A 16,118-nucleotide genomic window follows, 5' to 3' on the forward strand; every position below is an offset into this window, starting at 1 on the left:
AGAGGTATGGATGTTTACCTATGTTAGTCATTTAAGCAAATATTAATCGCTGGTACCCAGCTTTACTAGACGCTGAACACCGTAAAACTAAGCTCGCACGATTGGATAGGGTGTGCTGTGGTATGTACGGGGAAGTAAATAAAGGTCTCTGTCTCGTATACTATGCCAACGGTTGATGAGGGAGTAAAGCTACCGGTCTCGACATGCTAGCCTAGAATCACAGCAATCTAGATTAAGATACTAGGTCTTGACAATACGGCGATGTAATGAACATGCCATAGTCGCGAGAATATACCTTATAACAACAGATTGAATAGACAAATGTGTGGATCGAACTGCTTGCGTGGTATTGACCAGATAGACTTTTCCCTATGGAAACTGATGCACAGATGAAATATCAATAAACCGACCCTCCGAACGCCTAGTCGCCGTTGCCCTGATGGGAATAACTCCATCCCACGAACCACGTGGATTATGATCGTTACATCAAGACCGTAATATAACACAAAATAGGTTCTTTTCCTCTTAGCCTATAAGGTGCCTACTTCGCCTCTTGGTATTGTCCAATCACGATACAGTGATCTCGCTCATAGGGTTCTACGATAGTTAGTGGTAAGCAACTTTAATAAAAGGGAAAAAGGGGAAATAATTCATACCTAGTGTCAGTTGTTCCTGGGGCTTGATACGCTCTGCTCTCAGCTTCTGCACTTCCTGCGCGAAGACTGCTTCGGGGGCAGCTGTGCTGTCAATGCAGTTCGCCTTGATAGAGATAACTACACCACCGCCAACTTTCAGGAACATGTGTGCGTTCAGCGCGACAATACGGGCCTGGTCGGGTTGGGCAACATCGGCAAAGATGCAGTCAACCATAGGTACGAGCATGCGGTACTTCATGGGGTGTCGGGCATCCTCGACAATAGGGATGACGTTGGTTCGGTTTTGGGCCATGTTGACCAAGTCTCGGCCAGATCGGTGGGAGAATTCAACGGCGTAGACATTTCCAGTAGGGCCAACAATATCGGAAACGTGAGAAACTGATGTGCCAGAGGCAGCACCCAGGTACAAAACCTTGGAACCCGGCTTCATGTAGATGTTGTCGATACCACCGATAATACCGGCTGCCAACTTACTCCGGAAAGGATTCCAGATTCTGTACTCGACCTTGGTGGTAATAGGCGTACCATCCTCGGCCTTAGTAGTATTATCAACGGTAACCCTCTTCTCGCCGTAGACTTCGATGCCAGGGGCAATACTTCGGGTGAGCAAGTGGTCCTCCTTGCCTCGAGAGACGAAAACGCCTTCGTGACGGTGGGGCTCCTAAAACATGGTCAGGATGATCATATTCACGAGGTAGCTCATAACAAGGCCCTGTAACTTACAACAACAACCTTGGCACCACCTCTTGCGCCGCCTCTCGCGCCACCGCGTCCAGCACCGCGAGGAGCGCCTCGTCCTCCTCTCGGGGGACCGCCGCGACCACCACCACGTCCACCTCGGTCACCGAAGCCGCCTCGGCCACCACCTGTGCAGCAGATGGTTAATAACTAATATACTGAAATATATAGAGCTTACGGAATTAACTTACCTCGTCCACCACCTCCACGGCCGCCAAAACTACCTCCACCTCGTCCACCTCTGTCGCCAAAACCACCTCGGCCGCCACCACCGCGGCCACCGCCTCTACCTCCTCGTGGAGTAAAGCCCATGTTTTAAAAATAAGAGGATTATTTAAGTATGCTTCCTGCGATATCTGCGATAAGTATTATCGCGTCGTTTGTCGCGTTAGGGGTTTCGCGGAGACAATTGGAGGAAAAGTTATGTTAACTTTAAGCTCCCATAAAATTTCCTTCGAGCTTCAGAAGAAAAAAAAAATTTTGGAGCTAAAGGTACCGCTGATAGAGTTCAATTGAGTTTACATGGCCCGAGCTCCGATCATTAAAGCCGAATATTTACCGCAAAGATTTTACGATAAAACTTCGTTATCGATAAAGAAAGCGACGCTTTGACCAAGTGGGTCTCTTTTAGGTCCATATCATCCAAAAAAGAAGTACGTACCATTCAGGGCAGTAAGCGAGGGCACAATTCAATTTCCACAATTTGAACTTCCCCGAACTTTGACCTGCGCGAAAATCTTCAATCTAACAAACGACATCGAGTCCATCTCCCACCTCAACACCACACAGCAGCCAAGATGGTACGTTCAGAATCCCGCTCGAGTGAATTCGTCGAATGCAAATTCGTTCTGCGACAACCGCAATGTCAAATTCGGTGTACGGCTTGAGTGCGCACCGTCGACGACTTCTCGCGATGCAAGAAAAAAAAAAAAAAACCACGAACACGGGGAATTGGGTAGCTAATGGTAAATCTACTCGCATAGGTTCGATACGCTGCCACCGAGATTGACTCCGCGAAGTCGGCCCGCGCCCGCGGTGCCTACCTCCGTGTTTCCTTCAAGAACACCCGAGAGACCGCCCAGGCCATCAACGGCTGGAAATTGACCCGCGCCGTCAAGTTCCTCGAGCACGTTAAGGAGAAGACTGAGGCCGTCCCCATGCGACGATACGCCGGCAGCACTGGCCGAACAGCCCAAGGTACGAATATCTTGTCTCTACGGATTTGCCTCTACAAGACTTCAGAGTATTGGTGGGGAGGATAAAAAAAGAATTCAATGATATTTGCTACGCGGTTATAGCCATTACGATAGACAAGCAAGCTAACATGGTCGACCCAAACAGGCAAGCAGTTCGGTGTCACCAGGGCTCGATGGCCCGTTAAGTCTGCCGAGTTCATCCTCGGCCTCCTCAGAAACGCTGAGTCCAACGCCGATGCCAAGGGCCTCGACACCAGCAACTTGATCGTCAAGCATATCCAAGTCAACCAGGCCCCCAAGCAGCGAAGACGAACTTACCGAGCTCACGGTCGTGTACGTATTCCCCACTTGTTTCTTCTGCCCATTAAGTTTCCTAAGGCCAGATGAAATTTTGCATATAAGCGGTTTTGCTAATTAGCCGTAACAGATCAACCCTTACATGTCGAACCCGTGCCACATTGAGCTCATCCTGACCGAAGGCGAGGAAGTTGTGCAGAAGTCCCCGGAAGTCGTCAGCCGCGAGCTGGCTCACCTGAGCTCGAGACAACGCGGTGCCCGTATCCGCAAGGCCATCACTGCCGCATAGATTCCCAAATAAGATGACGGGGACGAGGCGGTGAAGGTAGGGGGTGTGACGATTAATGGAGATTAACGGTTCGGGGTTAAAGTTGCTTTTAAACTCCAGGTGTCAAGGCGGTTATCGTAAAGCATGGGTCTAGGTATTCTCTGGCATGCAACTCTGCGAAATCAAAAATCTTCGTGGATTTTCCCCCAAATAACGCGCAAAAAAGTTTCTGAACGATCATCTCTTACATCTTCCGTTTTGATTGTGACGAATTACTAGTCTTCTACGTGTTTCTATGCTTTTTCCCGTAGTCCATTCCCTCCATATGTGTTCTTGGGTCCGTCAAGATGGCCAACTACTAGCCAGAAAAGCAAGGCAGGATAATAATATAAAGTATAGTTTAATTTAAGACGTTTGCGCTTCTATTCCTCGTGTGTCTCTTCTTAAACCACTTGTAAGAAAAGACAGACGTCCTCGTCTACTAGCAAGGAGCAAGACTTACGAATTACTTCACTCAAACTGGACCTTATTATACCTTGGATACAGATTATGTTAGTGTAGAGCTACAGAGGCATTCCAACTACCATCGCCTCACTACGCTTAAGATCCCACACTTACCTGAACTACGAATTAGTATATTATCACTTTTCAGAGGAAGCAGTTCAGATGGGGGTATAATGGGCAGTGATTATTATTGAATGTATCTCATCGGGGGTCATTATTACTGAGTGAATCTCATCGGGGTTTGCATAGTATGTAAAACTCAAAGACAAGCAAAACTAGCAACGTATCAAAATCCGCACCGTATCTCTCAAGCGAGATGAGCCATGAGCATCATGCCATGCCAAAAGTATAGTACAAGCAGTCGTCCACCTTATGAATCGTCCACCTTATGCAAAGTAAAAGTCCTCTGTTCTCCCGTCTCCAGAACATGGATAAAGGTAACCAACCAAATCGCCCGCCCCGTATGGCCTCCAGGAGACCATGACTCGTAAATTAGTTCGTAGAACGGAAAGGGGATAGGTAAAAATTAATGAGCTTAACGCAAATGCGCTGCTGCTGCTCGACGAAGTGAATACACACATCATATTAGTACGGCCCTTGGGCTTCCAAAGCCCTTGGTTTCCAAGTGCCTTTCTGAACTTCCAAGTTCCAATAGTTATGGTTCCTGCCCGTGTGCCGCTTTGCAGCCGGGTGATATCATGCAGAAATCAAATTTCTTTTCTCCAACGCCGCCGCCGTTGATGTTGATGTCGATGCGAGAGGATGGATAGAAAATTAACTAACGCCTGGCCTGGTAGTAGTTTTTCGGGTAATTAATCGTCGATATCGATGTCGATGTCGACTTATTTTGGTGTAACAAAGTATGACTAGGAAAAAACCAAAGAAATAGTCGCACGAAAGAACCTCCTGAACACCGTATGCCGTATGCCATGTGCCGTGTGCCATGTGCCGTGTGCCGCCTGGTGCGCGAGTGGGTGAAGGTGGTCATGCTGAAACATAAGAAAATGAACTGGAAAATGCGAAGACTGAAAGTGAAAAGCCTGCTGAGGTCGATGCGTGTTTATAATACGCAGGCCCCTTGTGAGGCGGAATGTAATACATATAGGTGTGATAGGTGTGTCGTGAGCAGTTCTGAACAACTAGTTTAGTTGGCATTGGCATTGGCATTGCCATTATCATTGGAATCCGGTCGCGGGAACTGGTAACCCATCTCCACCTCGAATCGCTTCAGCATAGCATCGAGGCCGTCCTCGTCCTCATTCTGGTAATCATGGTCGAATAATCCAGTGTCAAACTCGTAAGCTTGGGCTTTGTCGTCAGAATCGACTCTCATGAACGAATCGGCGTCGATGGTGCCGCTGAAGCGGCCGATGCCAGGAACTGCGACGCCGTCTCGCATGGCAGCTCGGAAATGAGTGATTCCGTATTCCCAGAGCGTGCGCAGTCCAAAGACCATCATCATGCAATGCTGCTCGCGGGGATCGCTCAACTCGCTGATCCGGCCCAGATGTCTGTCAGTATTGACCTGCATGAAATCGACGAACAATCGCCGTTTCTCGCGATATCGCAGGGCCGTCAGATAAACTGCTTGGTTGAGCTGATGCGGGTAAAATAGTCCCCAGAAGCGTCTGTTCGACACGAAGCGGGAGTCCGGAATCTCGATGTAGCCGCAGGACTTGAACACGAGCTTTCGGAGATTGAGCTCCTTTCGAATGCGCAACTGCGGGCCGTAGGGGTTCTCCTCCGCGTAGACGCGCTCCTTGATCGTCGGGCCTGGTGTCAGCATGTCGATGATGTGGCTCCAGGATAGCGGGAGAGGGTTTTGAATCAGACCCGGGAGTTTTTGGCCTTGTGCGGCATCGAGCGGCAGAGGCCATGGCTGATAAGCCGGATCGACATCCGGCATACCTTGATTAGGATCTGATGCAACTTGTCGGAAAAGCGGGGGGCCAGTCAAAGAGACGCTTTCCAACTCAAGAGACACGAGGGAGTGCTTCTTCGCCATGGTGTGGATGATTCGATATAATACGTTCGGAGCGAACCAGCAGTTCTTGAGAGACAAGTGTGTGACGTGGGGGAGGATGAGAAGATTGTCCTCTCCTGAACAGATCACCAGTCGATGCTTCTTCAAGAACGGCGCGGGCAAGACGTAACTGTTTCTCTGAAGCCAGCCGGCAGCCATTTCGCCTCCGCAGAGCCACTCGAAATGGACTCGCTTGATGTGCGGTTGTCGACCGATGTGATCGTTGAGCAGCGTGAAGACCTTGGGCAGCGCGTCGGTAGGATAAACCTGTCTTACATCGACGGTGTATTTGTCTTCCACGGCCACTGATCTCCATTCAGGCTCAATGGCCAGAGACACTTCCTCCAGTTGGGGTAGTGCCGACCAGAATTCCTCCACGCACAGTTGATGTACATGGAAGCTTGAAAGACGCGCGATGTTGAGCTTGGTCAAGTATTCGAAAGAGTCCCCGTGCTTAATAGCGCCAAGTACGAACGCTTGGACAAGCGCCTGCTGCGCCGTAACATGTTCGAATAGGAGTCTCACTTGGGTGTCTGTGAGAAGGTCCGGTTGCAAGCGGTAATTAGAGGGCTGCAAAGGAGCGGGTCGGGTGATCCTTTGCTCGCCGTAGCGGCTCACGGGAAGGGCAGCACGCGTTCGGTTCTCATGGGTGAACGGAAGCTTGTTGGTACGGTCGGCCTTTATGAGTTGATTCATGATCCAGGCTATGCCCCAACGGGTAACTCCCTTGCCAGCTAGTCGCTTTTCCATCTTTTCTTGCTTATAAGGCTTGCGAAACTCGACTCTAAGAGAGGGTAGCGACCTGTCTGCGGCCGCTCGAACCGGGTGGGGGTTGCCGAAGATCGGTTGCGGACCGGGTGGCATATGGACACTGACATCCGGGCCCTGGAGATAGCCCAAACCGCCACCGCATGATAGGGCAAGTTCCTGGATGTTCGTGGCTTGGCCCAAGATATGAGAGATTCCTCTAGTACGCTCCAAAGACTTGGTGATATTGTCCAGACGTAAGTTGCAGCTACGACTCTCGCGATCAACAGGCCATCTGTAGACGCCCCAGGGACACACCTCAATTTCGTCTTCCTCGTCAACTTCGGGAGACGCTAATTCCTGCTCACTTATTTCGAGAGCAAATGCGAGGCGGTGGACGAATGGAGCCGCGCGCTGGAACATGTTGTGGCTCATAATGAACTCCGTGATGTCACCAGGGGCAGTCGAACCATCCACGTGATAGTTGCCAGAATCCGATGAATCGTTGAACTTCAAGCCCACATTGATTACCGTGTTCTGGAAGAATTCAATCTGTGTCTTTTCGTGGAATTCCCGGTTGACAAGGCGCAGTCTCTTGAGAGCGCTGTGTTTGGGCAGATACTCTATGATCATGCTGAATAGCTCTATGGGCACGCGGCCAGGAGGCCAGCCAGGCTTGGCTTCTCCTTCTTCTTGAGAAAGTTAGCAACAGTGCTGGTTTATACATGTCAGGGCTTTAAAGGGCAGTGAGGTAGGTGTATAAGGGCACGTGAGATAGAAGTAGGGGAGGGAAGGGAGGAGGGCACCATAGTTGCGCGAAAAGGTAGTGTATACCTAATATGCAACACACTCGAAGGAAAAGGAAATTGCAAAGATGATAACAAGGATAGGTGTAGTAGTGTTGGGGGGAGTATATAGGATAGTGACACAGAGAAATGTTACTTACCGGGACGAACAGTCATAGTAGTCATGATAGACTTAGGAGGAGTCATGGTAGACTCTGGTCACAAGCTGGTATGAGTAGGTGGTCTTTCAGTTGATGTTCCAGGAAGAAAAGAAAAAAAAAAAACAAATGTGTAAGAGCTTAGTGGTTTGTAGTGACAGGATCCGTAATTGGTGCCTTTGACCCGTAATACAGGGCGTGTTAGGTGTAGCCTGGGAAACCTGGACGAGGTGGAAAAGATAGTAACAATGGTGCCAGAAACAATTTGTTGATGCGTGCTTGCGAGCCCTCGAAAGAAAGAAGACCCTATCAAGGAAAGACTAGAAGGGTGTCTAGGGCACGTGTGGTGTATGCTGTATTGTGCTATTGCAGACCCTTCTGTTGCCAAAAAGGATGTGCGAGTGGAAGATGTAGAAATAGAAGTAGAAGTAAGGGTGGAGGAGGGGAATAAAGTTCAAGAATAATCTGAACTGCAGAGAGTTCAGCACTTGAAATAAGGTGGTGTGACAGGTTGGGCCTATGAGGCAGAAAAGTGTGGTAATTGTGAAGGGTGGTGTGGTAAAAGAAGGAAAGAAGGAAAGAAAGTAGGCAGGGAAAACAAAACAGTCAGGAACAACAGAAATAAAAACTTTTCACGACGGAGGGGTCGTCGTCGATAGACTTTCGTGTTTTTCCACGCTGCGTGACTGGAGTTGATTAGAGTTGACGTGAGGGGACTGACGGGGCGAGAGCATACGGATAGGAACTTGAGAGATGTTTCTTATGTTAGATGCTAGGTCCAATAGGTAAAGTGCCTAGCAAATAAATGAGGTTTGTCCTTGACCACTATGGTAGGAAAAGAAGAACTTTCCGGATAAAATGGCAAGCTTGTTTAAGGAATGGAATACGAAATCAAGCAGTGGTGGGAAACAAGTACCTTATTCTCCTAGCAACATTGCCAGTAGACCAAGCTTACCAGAAAGTGGAATAACTACCTAGGTAGGTAGCCTAGGTAGTAGATGGTAACTCGACGACGACTATTTGGCACGCGGTGGTTACTTGATTCACTATTTCATATCAATATGTCTAGTTAAAACGTCGACTATATCCCGATGCCTATCTCTGAATGAAGTATTGAGAGGTTAAGCCGAGGCGTTGAGCCTCAAGCCTAGCTTACGTTAGTTAGAGTTAGAGTTAAAGAGACGTAAGTGCGTATTGGCACGGACTTAAGAGCTACCAGCTACATAGGAAATAAATTATATTTCATCCCATGTTTCACAAGTACGTCAGCTCCCCTCATCAATATTGTCGATTGGTTATGCTGGAAAAGTTCAGAAGGTTCGCCCTTATAAACGCCTATAAGATTGATTGATTGTAAGGATGAGATATTGTCCTATGTTACCTACCTAAAGCTTGTGAGTTTTGTCACATTTGTCACATGAACTAACAGGCGTACTTTTATGTTCTTAGCTGGAAAAGGTTGACTAAGAAGAAATTAGTTTTATTAATAACTACCTACCTAGCTTTTATTACAAAGAATGGCATATTGAACGTCTATCAGAATTGATTGGGTATTATAGTAATAGATGTGCTGTTGTTGTTGGCATTATAATTGGCATTATTATTGTCACGTTTAAAATGCCGGCACGGGCACGGGCGCCGGCGCCGGTGCTAGTGCTGAGAAGGCCGGAGATTTGGCCGGGGCAGCCGGGGCAGCCATGGTATGTTGCAGCCGGATTTCCCTTGGAAACAGCGGAGCTGTGGAGTCAACCCCGGCAGCACATAAGGCGGAGCTAAAGGAAGACTTTGCTAGGGCAGATAAAACTACAACAATACCTACATGTACCTACTTACCTACCTGGTTGTGTATGTACTTAGATACCCAACACTATTTTATTTACTCCAGACATCACTGCTACAGATCCATAAATGTGGCTTGCACCCAACAAGCCAGCCAACACAGCACAACAAATATCAAGGTAAGACAGCAAAACTCGGTTATATCGATTCGGAGTTTCCTCAAGCAGAAAGAGTTTTCGGGTTCAGAACCCGGTACCAGAAAAAACAACGCTGCTAAACACGATATACGCCTTTCTTCTTGAGGAAGCTCTCGATGCAGGTAGTCGGGGGGCAAAATCAGGCACAGGCGCAGTTGCAGTTGCAGTCGCAGTCGCAATTTCCCAGATCTGCGCCTCGCTCCCGGTCGGGCGTAGCAATTTCGACTGCGGGTGACTGAATGACTGACTGACTTGGTCTATCCGTGGGCCGCCGATATGTAGTTCGTTTCCCCCCAGCGGTCCACGACGTCTGCTGCTGCTGCTGCTGCTGCACTGCAGGTCGGTACAGGCAATAGAGCGTTTCCGACGCGCGTGTACCTTGCAGGAACTCCTGTTGATAATGAGACCTCATCTAAGTTTCATCTCTAGCCCGAGTCTACATACATCCGGTTAGTGTAGAACAAGCAGCCTTGAACAGCGGTCGTGGAATTCTGGGAATTAGCCACATCATAAAATTTGATTTTCCCTCCTTGTCCCCGCATCGAAAGGGCCAAAAAAAAAAAAAAAAAAAGCCCAACACACCTGAGTTATGGATCCCCCTTCTCCGATGTTTGCTAGTTGTTGAGTTATTAGTTAGACCCTTTTTCATTGGGAATTCCAATCACAAATCTCCTACAATGCCGAATTTTCCGATTCGACCCAAACCCTACTGCCTACCTAAGGTACTGGGCTCAATCTACCTCTATTGCGCACAACTTCTGTCGTGCTGATTTATTAGAAGAGGGGCGTGGAGCTAACGTATACCTTAGCTATAATTGCCATTCTTTTTTCAAGACATAATACACGTGTAGGCCGCCGACAAGGCAGAGGGGCCAACTTATTATACATTGGTTTTTTTGGCCCCTTGTGGTATTCCTCCACTAGGGGATGCAGGCTCCGGATTCCGTAGGGCACAGTGGGCGTATTGCATCTTGCCGCGACCCCCCCTCGAGAGGAGTCGCTCCGCTCTGAGAAACATATGACCCGTGTCTAGGTATGTATGTAGCAATCAGCACGAGCGGGATTGGAGGATTATATGGGCGGCCAAAAATCCTACGGTGCTTGGCGTCGCCGTTCGGGAGTTATGGCTGGATACGGAATAATTACGTAGGCCGTTAGGCCGTGATGTTTTGTTGGAAGGAATGGCGGCCGAAAAGACGTGCTGTTTCTGACGGCAGGCCGGTTGATCAGGTTTGGTAAGTTAGTAACACAGTAGGATGAAGTAAGAGCTAGCAATTTCAAAGTGCAGCATTTTGACAACTCTTGGCCTGTTTGGTTATGGTGTCTTAGATTTGGGACCCTTGATTTGCTAGGTTCATAGGATCCTAATGGTCGTGCATCTTGCTTGCAGCAATGAAGATCCCATGCTCCCATGCTATTAGTCGTGTAACGTGAGCACTAAATAACACATCTAGAAGTACTCGTTTGAAAAGATACAACATGTATAATATTATGTAAATGAGGGATGGAGGTGTATCGTTCCCCGCATCTAGGTAATATGTACCATAGCAGATGGCAAACAGGATTGGTGGAACTTAGAAGCCAGTCAACTCCTTGGACTGGCTGAATACATCATCAAAAACCTACCAACTCGGTTAGACTGCCCACTTCGCTTTGACCGGGTGGGACGGCCCGCCGAGCTAGTTTAGCATCACTAGCCTAACGGACCGATGTAGATGTGTACATATATAGTAACTAGATGGATAAGGCCTTTGTGATACGTGACATGACATGACATACATTCGTACGTACATTCAAGACCATAGAAACGATACATTAGGTACTCAACTCATGGACGACAACGCTTGCGAAAACCTCACTCGGAGTTATAACATTCTGGAATAAGAGCTCTGGGGGGGTATGAGTATGACCGAACGCCTACAAAGTAGCACAGACAGCCTCCACCTGTAAGTTAACATAGGATCCGTACATGAAACAGAAATCCAATATTAGCCCTTCCTAGCCAATGGCTAAAACTCCATCGTGATGTAAAATCGCATAAGGGGTATATAAAGTCCATGAATCAATCAATCTTTCCCAACGCGGTTTGCAAGTCCCGTTGCCCTCCGCAAACCCAAAACTTGACGACATAAGCCACCAGTGAAGTAACAAAGTAAATGAAGCCATGAACATGATGGCTATATATAGGTGTATATATATACTGAAGAGGGCATTGCGCTATAAAAGAGAACCATGTCTGTCAGTTCCACGCATCTTTGATCTCCCAAAGCCTAAGATGATCAAGCTGGCCAGAGTCGGAATAGCGTCTAGCAGGAAGATCTGTCCTTGGATTAATGGATGCAGAACTACGATCTTCGTATACGCCCTCGAACTGAGCCGGTGGTAGATTGGCAGCCTGATCCTTCCACCACAGGTGGAGGACATCCTGTTGCCATCTATTGGTATCGCGAACCTTGAGACGAGAATGGAAAGTAGACCACAAAAGCTCGGCTTCCATGGGTGATAAATGAAGCTTATGAAGCAACCAACGATTAATATAGCCCCTTTTGTCAACATCTCCAGCCTCTTCAAGTAAGGAATGGATATTGACCTCGCGGGCCGCATCATTAACATGCTTTTGACGGGATGGCATTCCCGGGGGAAGTGACAGGGCGAGCCGGAGCGATTGTTGAGCTGTCATAGGGAATGCCTCTAGCAAGTGCGTAGGATTTGACAGCAGCTTGGGGAATACCGAATGTGCCAGGGTCTTAGGCTGCCCTCTCGCGTGCGTGTTGAACGGCACATCATCTAACTGGATATCGTCGTTAAGAACGGGATTGACTCCAAACCCCTCCTCCTGGAAAGGTGTGTTCTTGGGCATTACTCCCTTTTCGCGGCATTCCTTCTCCAACCTTGTGACATCTTTCGTGAAACGATCGATATCAAACCGAGCCTTCCGCTCCAGCTTGTCATAATCCATTAGCATTTCAATGTCGTCTTCCGACATCAGTCCCGATCGCTTGAGTTCGAGAGCTCGGTTCTTCCCCGCATCCCCGTACGTCTCCAGCAGCTCGATACTATCAGGAGATAACAAATGAGACTTTCCTGCACTCAGGGCTTTCCTTTTCATTTGGGTATTTACTAGAAGCTCCTTGGCTAACTGTATGTTCCGGGAAGCTTCTCGAAGCTCTTCAAATAGAGGATGTATGTCTTCCGGGCGGTCACCAGTGATTCCTCGCAGTGCTGAGACCTCCGAGGTCACCGAACAGCTTTCATCATCGGTTTCGTCATCAGTTTCATCTACGCCCGCCGCGACGGTATAGAACCTTTGCTCTTCTAGCTCCAACTCTACTTCGCCATGCTGGAGCTCATCCAGCATGTCGTCGAAGCGTTGTTCTGCTTCTTGACACCTGAGCTGGGCATCTTGCATGTCCTTGAAGAGCTGATCTAGCTCTGGATTATTAGGAAGTATAGTTTGCACAGCAGTCATGAAGGCGAGACTAGTTTCATCCTTCATGTGACGTAGATCTTGAACCTGTGCTCGTTTTAGATGGATGCTGTCGAACATTTCCCATAGATTAGTCCTCCGGTCTCTAAGCCTCGAGTAGTGCTCCGTTAGGCGTCGGAGGCCGCGAGAAGCGCGGTCGGACACGTTGTCCTGATCATCGTCCTCATTCTCAGAAGAGTCGGCCAGCCCGGTCTCATCTTCCTCGTAGTCGCTCTCCTCACTCTCTGCTCCAAATCCCTTCCAAGTATACGGCTTAGGCTTAGGGTTCCTGACGTCGGGAAGACCTATCCGTCCCGATATATTGTCGTGGATTCCATGTGGAAGTGGAAGTGGCCGTATTTGCCGGCTCGACGGCACACGGAGGAGGTTCGGCCGATTTTGCGAGTCCAGCGGAGAGTGGACGCGGAGGGCATCGGAGATGAGAGACCTTCTGTGGGTTTGGGAAGGTATAGACGGTGACTTCACACGTCGAAAGCGAGCAGAAGGTGAGTGAGACTTGCTTAAATTGTGTTGCCGGCGGTTTAAGCTGGACCCCTCGGCAGCGGCAATAGTTGCTGCAAGCTTCTGTGGCAGACTCTTGGAGATACTAGAGGATGAATTTACGGAGGGTAGGACAGGGGGGAAATGCGGTCGGCGGGCGATGCGGGCATGCGAAGTGTCAGACGTGACGGACGAATCGTCGTTGTCGTCTTCGGAATCAGTCCAACCTTCGGACCCGGTTGTTAGGGTACGGGATAAATCTAAGGGTATGTCCTCGGCCGACATGATAGATAATTGACTACTAGATTCAGTGGAGGGGTCGTATAATACGTCATGATGGCGGACATATTCGAGGGGACGAGGTTCGAAGCTTTCGAGAAGAGCCAAAGGATCATCAGCCAAATTTACATGACGATGGGCGACGCTAGTAGCCATTCAGGACGTTTCAACTGTGAATTCCGTAGCAGCATCGTAAGTGAAAGAAATGGGTACGTTATTCCTTTCTTTTTCTTTCCTTTTTTTTTTTCTGGAGACAAGGCTGTTGTTATTTCCTATGGACCAAAAAATCGATAGGTGAGCAGGTGATGCGGAAGTGATGCGAGAGGTGTGTTTTGATACAGATTGATGATAGGTAAGGCAAAAAAAGGAAAAAGAAAACACGAAGGCTAGATTCGAGGCCAGTTACACAAAGCCCACCCTCTAGCACAGCAGCGTAAGTTAGGTAGGCAGGCAGGTAGGTAACTTGACAGCTTGAGGATCAGCTATTCGTAGCCGGTAGCCGTTGCAGCTATGTATTGGGCTTTATTTAGGGGAGATTTAGCACGTGGCGCAAAGGTTTGTCGGAACTTATTCACTTTGTATCCCACCTTGGGCCACCTTGGGGCCTAGTGTAGGTACCTATACTCTAGCACCCCAGTCTAAAAAGGCCACCTAACTAGACTGGTAGTATCTCCCGACTCCGACTCCCCCGGGCGGGACCCTCAGAACCTTCTTAGTGTAGACCCACTCACCATCAGCGATGAAAATCCCCTTACCCTTAACCCTTAGTCCCCTGACTGCCCCCCCTCCAGGCCTGCCCTATGTACGATCAAACGTCTTACTATGTATTAATTAATGTCTTAGTGCAGTTTCCTTATCTGCATGTGGGTAGGTGCATTGGAGTTAATCAGGGTAGGTAATTGACAATTACCAAGTATATAACGTTATAGTGGTCACTATACCTTTTATAGACTAATAAGTTGAGTAAGTTGATAAAAGTGGTAAAAAAAAGACTGGAGCTATCAAACTTCTACTTTACACGTGCATGTTTTTCTCCAACCGTCCTGCCGTCCAAGCATCTAAGCGCTTAAGCATCGTGGACGAGCGAAAAGAGTTGGGAAAACACCCGCCTCCTCACAACACGACGAGGCTCTCAACGTCCACGACCGATTGCCGGTTGTCCACGCCTAACGACTTATTATAGTTTGTACACAAGATGATCAGTACTTTAAACAGAGCCTCATCTTGTCATCCTAGATGCATCTGCCCGACTTCTCCTCACGCACCCCTCCGGTCCTCGCACACACCCTAACCCCCTCTATGTAACTCGTCCGTCAGTGGTCAGTGGTTACTATATAGTGGGGTGTGTCGTTTAGAATATGGAGACTTCTGCATTGCTACAATATACAATACATGGTCTAGCCGTTTGGCTAGGCCATTTGCGGCTGCTACGACGTATTCGACAGTGGACATCCCAAGTGGCATTCAAAGTTACGCCAAGTGGCTGCCGCTTGATGGTCCACGATTCCTCTATTTGCTCCCTTTTGTCGGGCTGCAGAGGTTTAGAGCTCCCCTCCCCTTGTCGAAAAGTAGTGTAAAACGGACCCTGGGATACCTACTACATAGTGGCTACTTGTACCCTGGGAAGTGGGAAGACCCAGACTCCCGCTCACACTCCCGCTCTACTTGCTCCTCTTTGCTCCTCTTTGCTCCTCTTACTTTCTCGATAATAGAAAGTAACAAGAACTCCAGACCGGAGAAGAATAGGCGAATAGGCCAATATAGGTGGGCCGGCCCGCCAAGGGAGTGAGGAGTGAGAATTGGAAATTCCCAAAAAGTTGATAAGAACGCACCACACCCCCTCTCCATTTTCCACCATGCCCTACTAGTCCTTTTTTTATTTTATGAAATACGAAATACTGTTGTTTATGTCGCTTTCCGTCACGACAGTATTATAGTATGTCTCGGGTTTCTTTTGTGTCCCGATCTGATAATTAACCGCTTAATTCGGCCATCCGCTTCTGTTATACCTTTCTCTGTCCTCGTCCCGCGTCCCCGTCCCATGCTCGATGCGGGCACACTCTCACTTACATCTGAATGTCCCTCTCCTCTCCGGAGAGCCCTGAGGGAAACTCCTCCGTCCGTTATACAAACGCCGAGGTTGCAGCCACCACCATCCTCTCTGATGATTGGTTGCCCACTCTCATGCCTACATGATAGTCTTTACCTACCTAGGCCTTACAAGCTTCCAATTCTAGTTCACCTACGATCCCTGGCCAGTTCGTCTTCTCATTCCCACATTGTCGACGCCATTTGACTCCTACGAGAGCACTGCATCTTTTTCTTTTGCCTCAAAGCTGTCACGGCCAATGACCTTTAACCGACTATATCACGAGACATAAAGTGTGACTTCGAGCCGTCAAATCAGATAGATTTCTTCTGTCCCCAGAGGCTGTCCCCAGAGACATTTGACGTGCTGGCGTAGTGTTCACCAAAAACAAACTGTCCCACACTCTTGGCTGTCTTCTCGACCGAAGCCATCCTT

At 48.5% G+C, this 16,118-nt stretch overlaps 4 protein-coding genes across 4 annotated transcripts; 1 reads left to right on the forward strand and 3 right to left on the reverse strand.

Annotated features, from left to right (window-relative positions):
- Positions 1-3: 3 nt before the first annotated feature.
- On the reverse strand, positions 4-1,885 carry F5Y00DRAFT_226967 (Fibrillarin-domain-containing protein). Its single transcript, XM_048006412.1, has 4 exons — positions 1,586-1,885; positions 1,380-1,522; positions 657-1,317; positions 4-597 (listed from the first exon to the last, which is right to left on the reverse strand). The coding sequence occupies exons 1-4, from the start codon at positions 1,704-1,706 to the stop codon at positions 542-544; spliced, it is 981 nt and encodes a 326-aa protein (XP_047868479.1). The 5' UTR covers positions 1,707-1,885; the 3' UTR covers positions 4-541.
- A 185-nt stretch (positions 1,886-2,070) lies between these two features.
- F5Y00DRAFT_226969 (60S ribosomal protein L17) lies at positions 2,071-3,580 on the forward strand. Its single transcript, XM_048006413.1, has 4 exons — positions 2,071-2,194; positions 2,378-2,591; positions 2,736-2,923; positions 3,018-3,580. Exons 1-4 carry the CDS (start codon positions 2,192-2,194, stop codon positions 3,174-3,176), a joined length of 564 nt encoding a protein of 187 aa, XP_047868480.1. The 5' UTR covers positions 2,071-2,191; the 3' UTR covers positions 3,177-3,580.
- A 1,223-nt stretch (positions 3,581-4,803) lies between these two features.
- Positions 4,804-7,421, reverse strand: F5Y00DRAFT_273145 (uncharacterized protein; the record flags this gene model as incomplete). The annotated part of the gene is made up of 2 exons (XM_048013119.1): positions 4,804-7,121; positions 7,376-7,421. 2 exons carry the CDS (start codon positions 7,419-7,421, stop codon positions 4,804-4,806), a joined length of 2,364 nt encoding a protein of 787 aa, XP_047868481.1.
- Positions 7,422-10,848: 3,427 nt separating this feature from the next.
- F5Y00DRAFT_175082 (uncharacterized protein) lies at positions 10,849-14,149 on the reverse strand. The gene has a single exon (XM_048004920.1). The coding sequence runs from the start codon at positions 13,748-13,750 to the stop codon at positions 11,588-11,590; it is 2,163 nt and encodes a 720-aa protein (XP_047868482.1). The 5' UTR covers positions 13,751-14,149; the 3' UTR covers positions 10,849-11,587.
- Positions 14,150-16,118: the final 1,969 nt, after the last annotated feature.

This window comes from Daldinia vernicosa (genome assembly GCF_022497035.1).
Source record: "Daldinia vernicosa strain CBS 139.73 unplaced genomic scaffold F5Y00scaffold_6, whole genome shotgun sequence".
NCBI lineage: Eukaryota > Fungi > Ascomycota > Sordariomycetes > Xylariales > Hypoxylaceae > Daldinia > Daldinia vernicosa.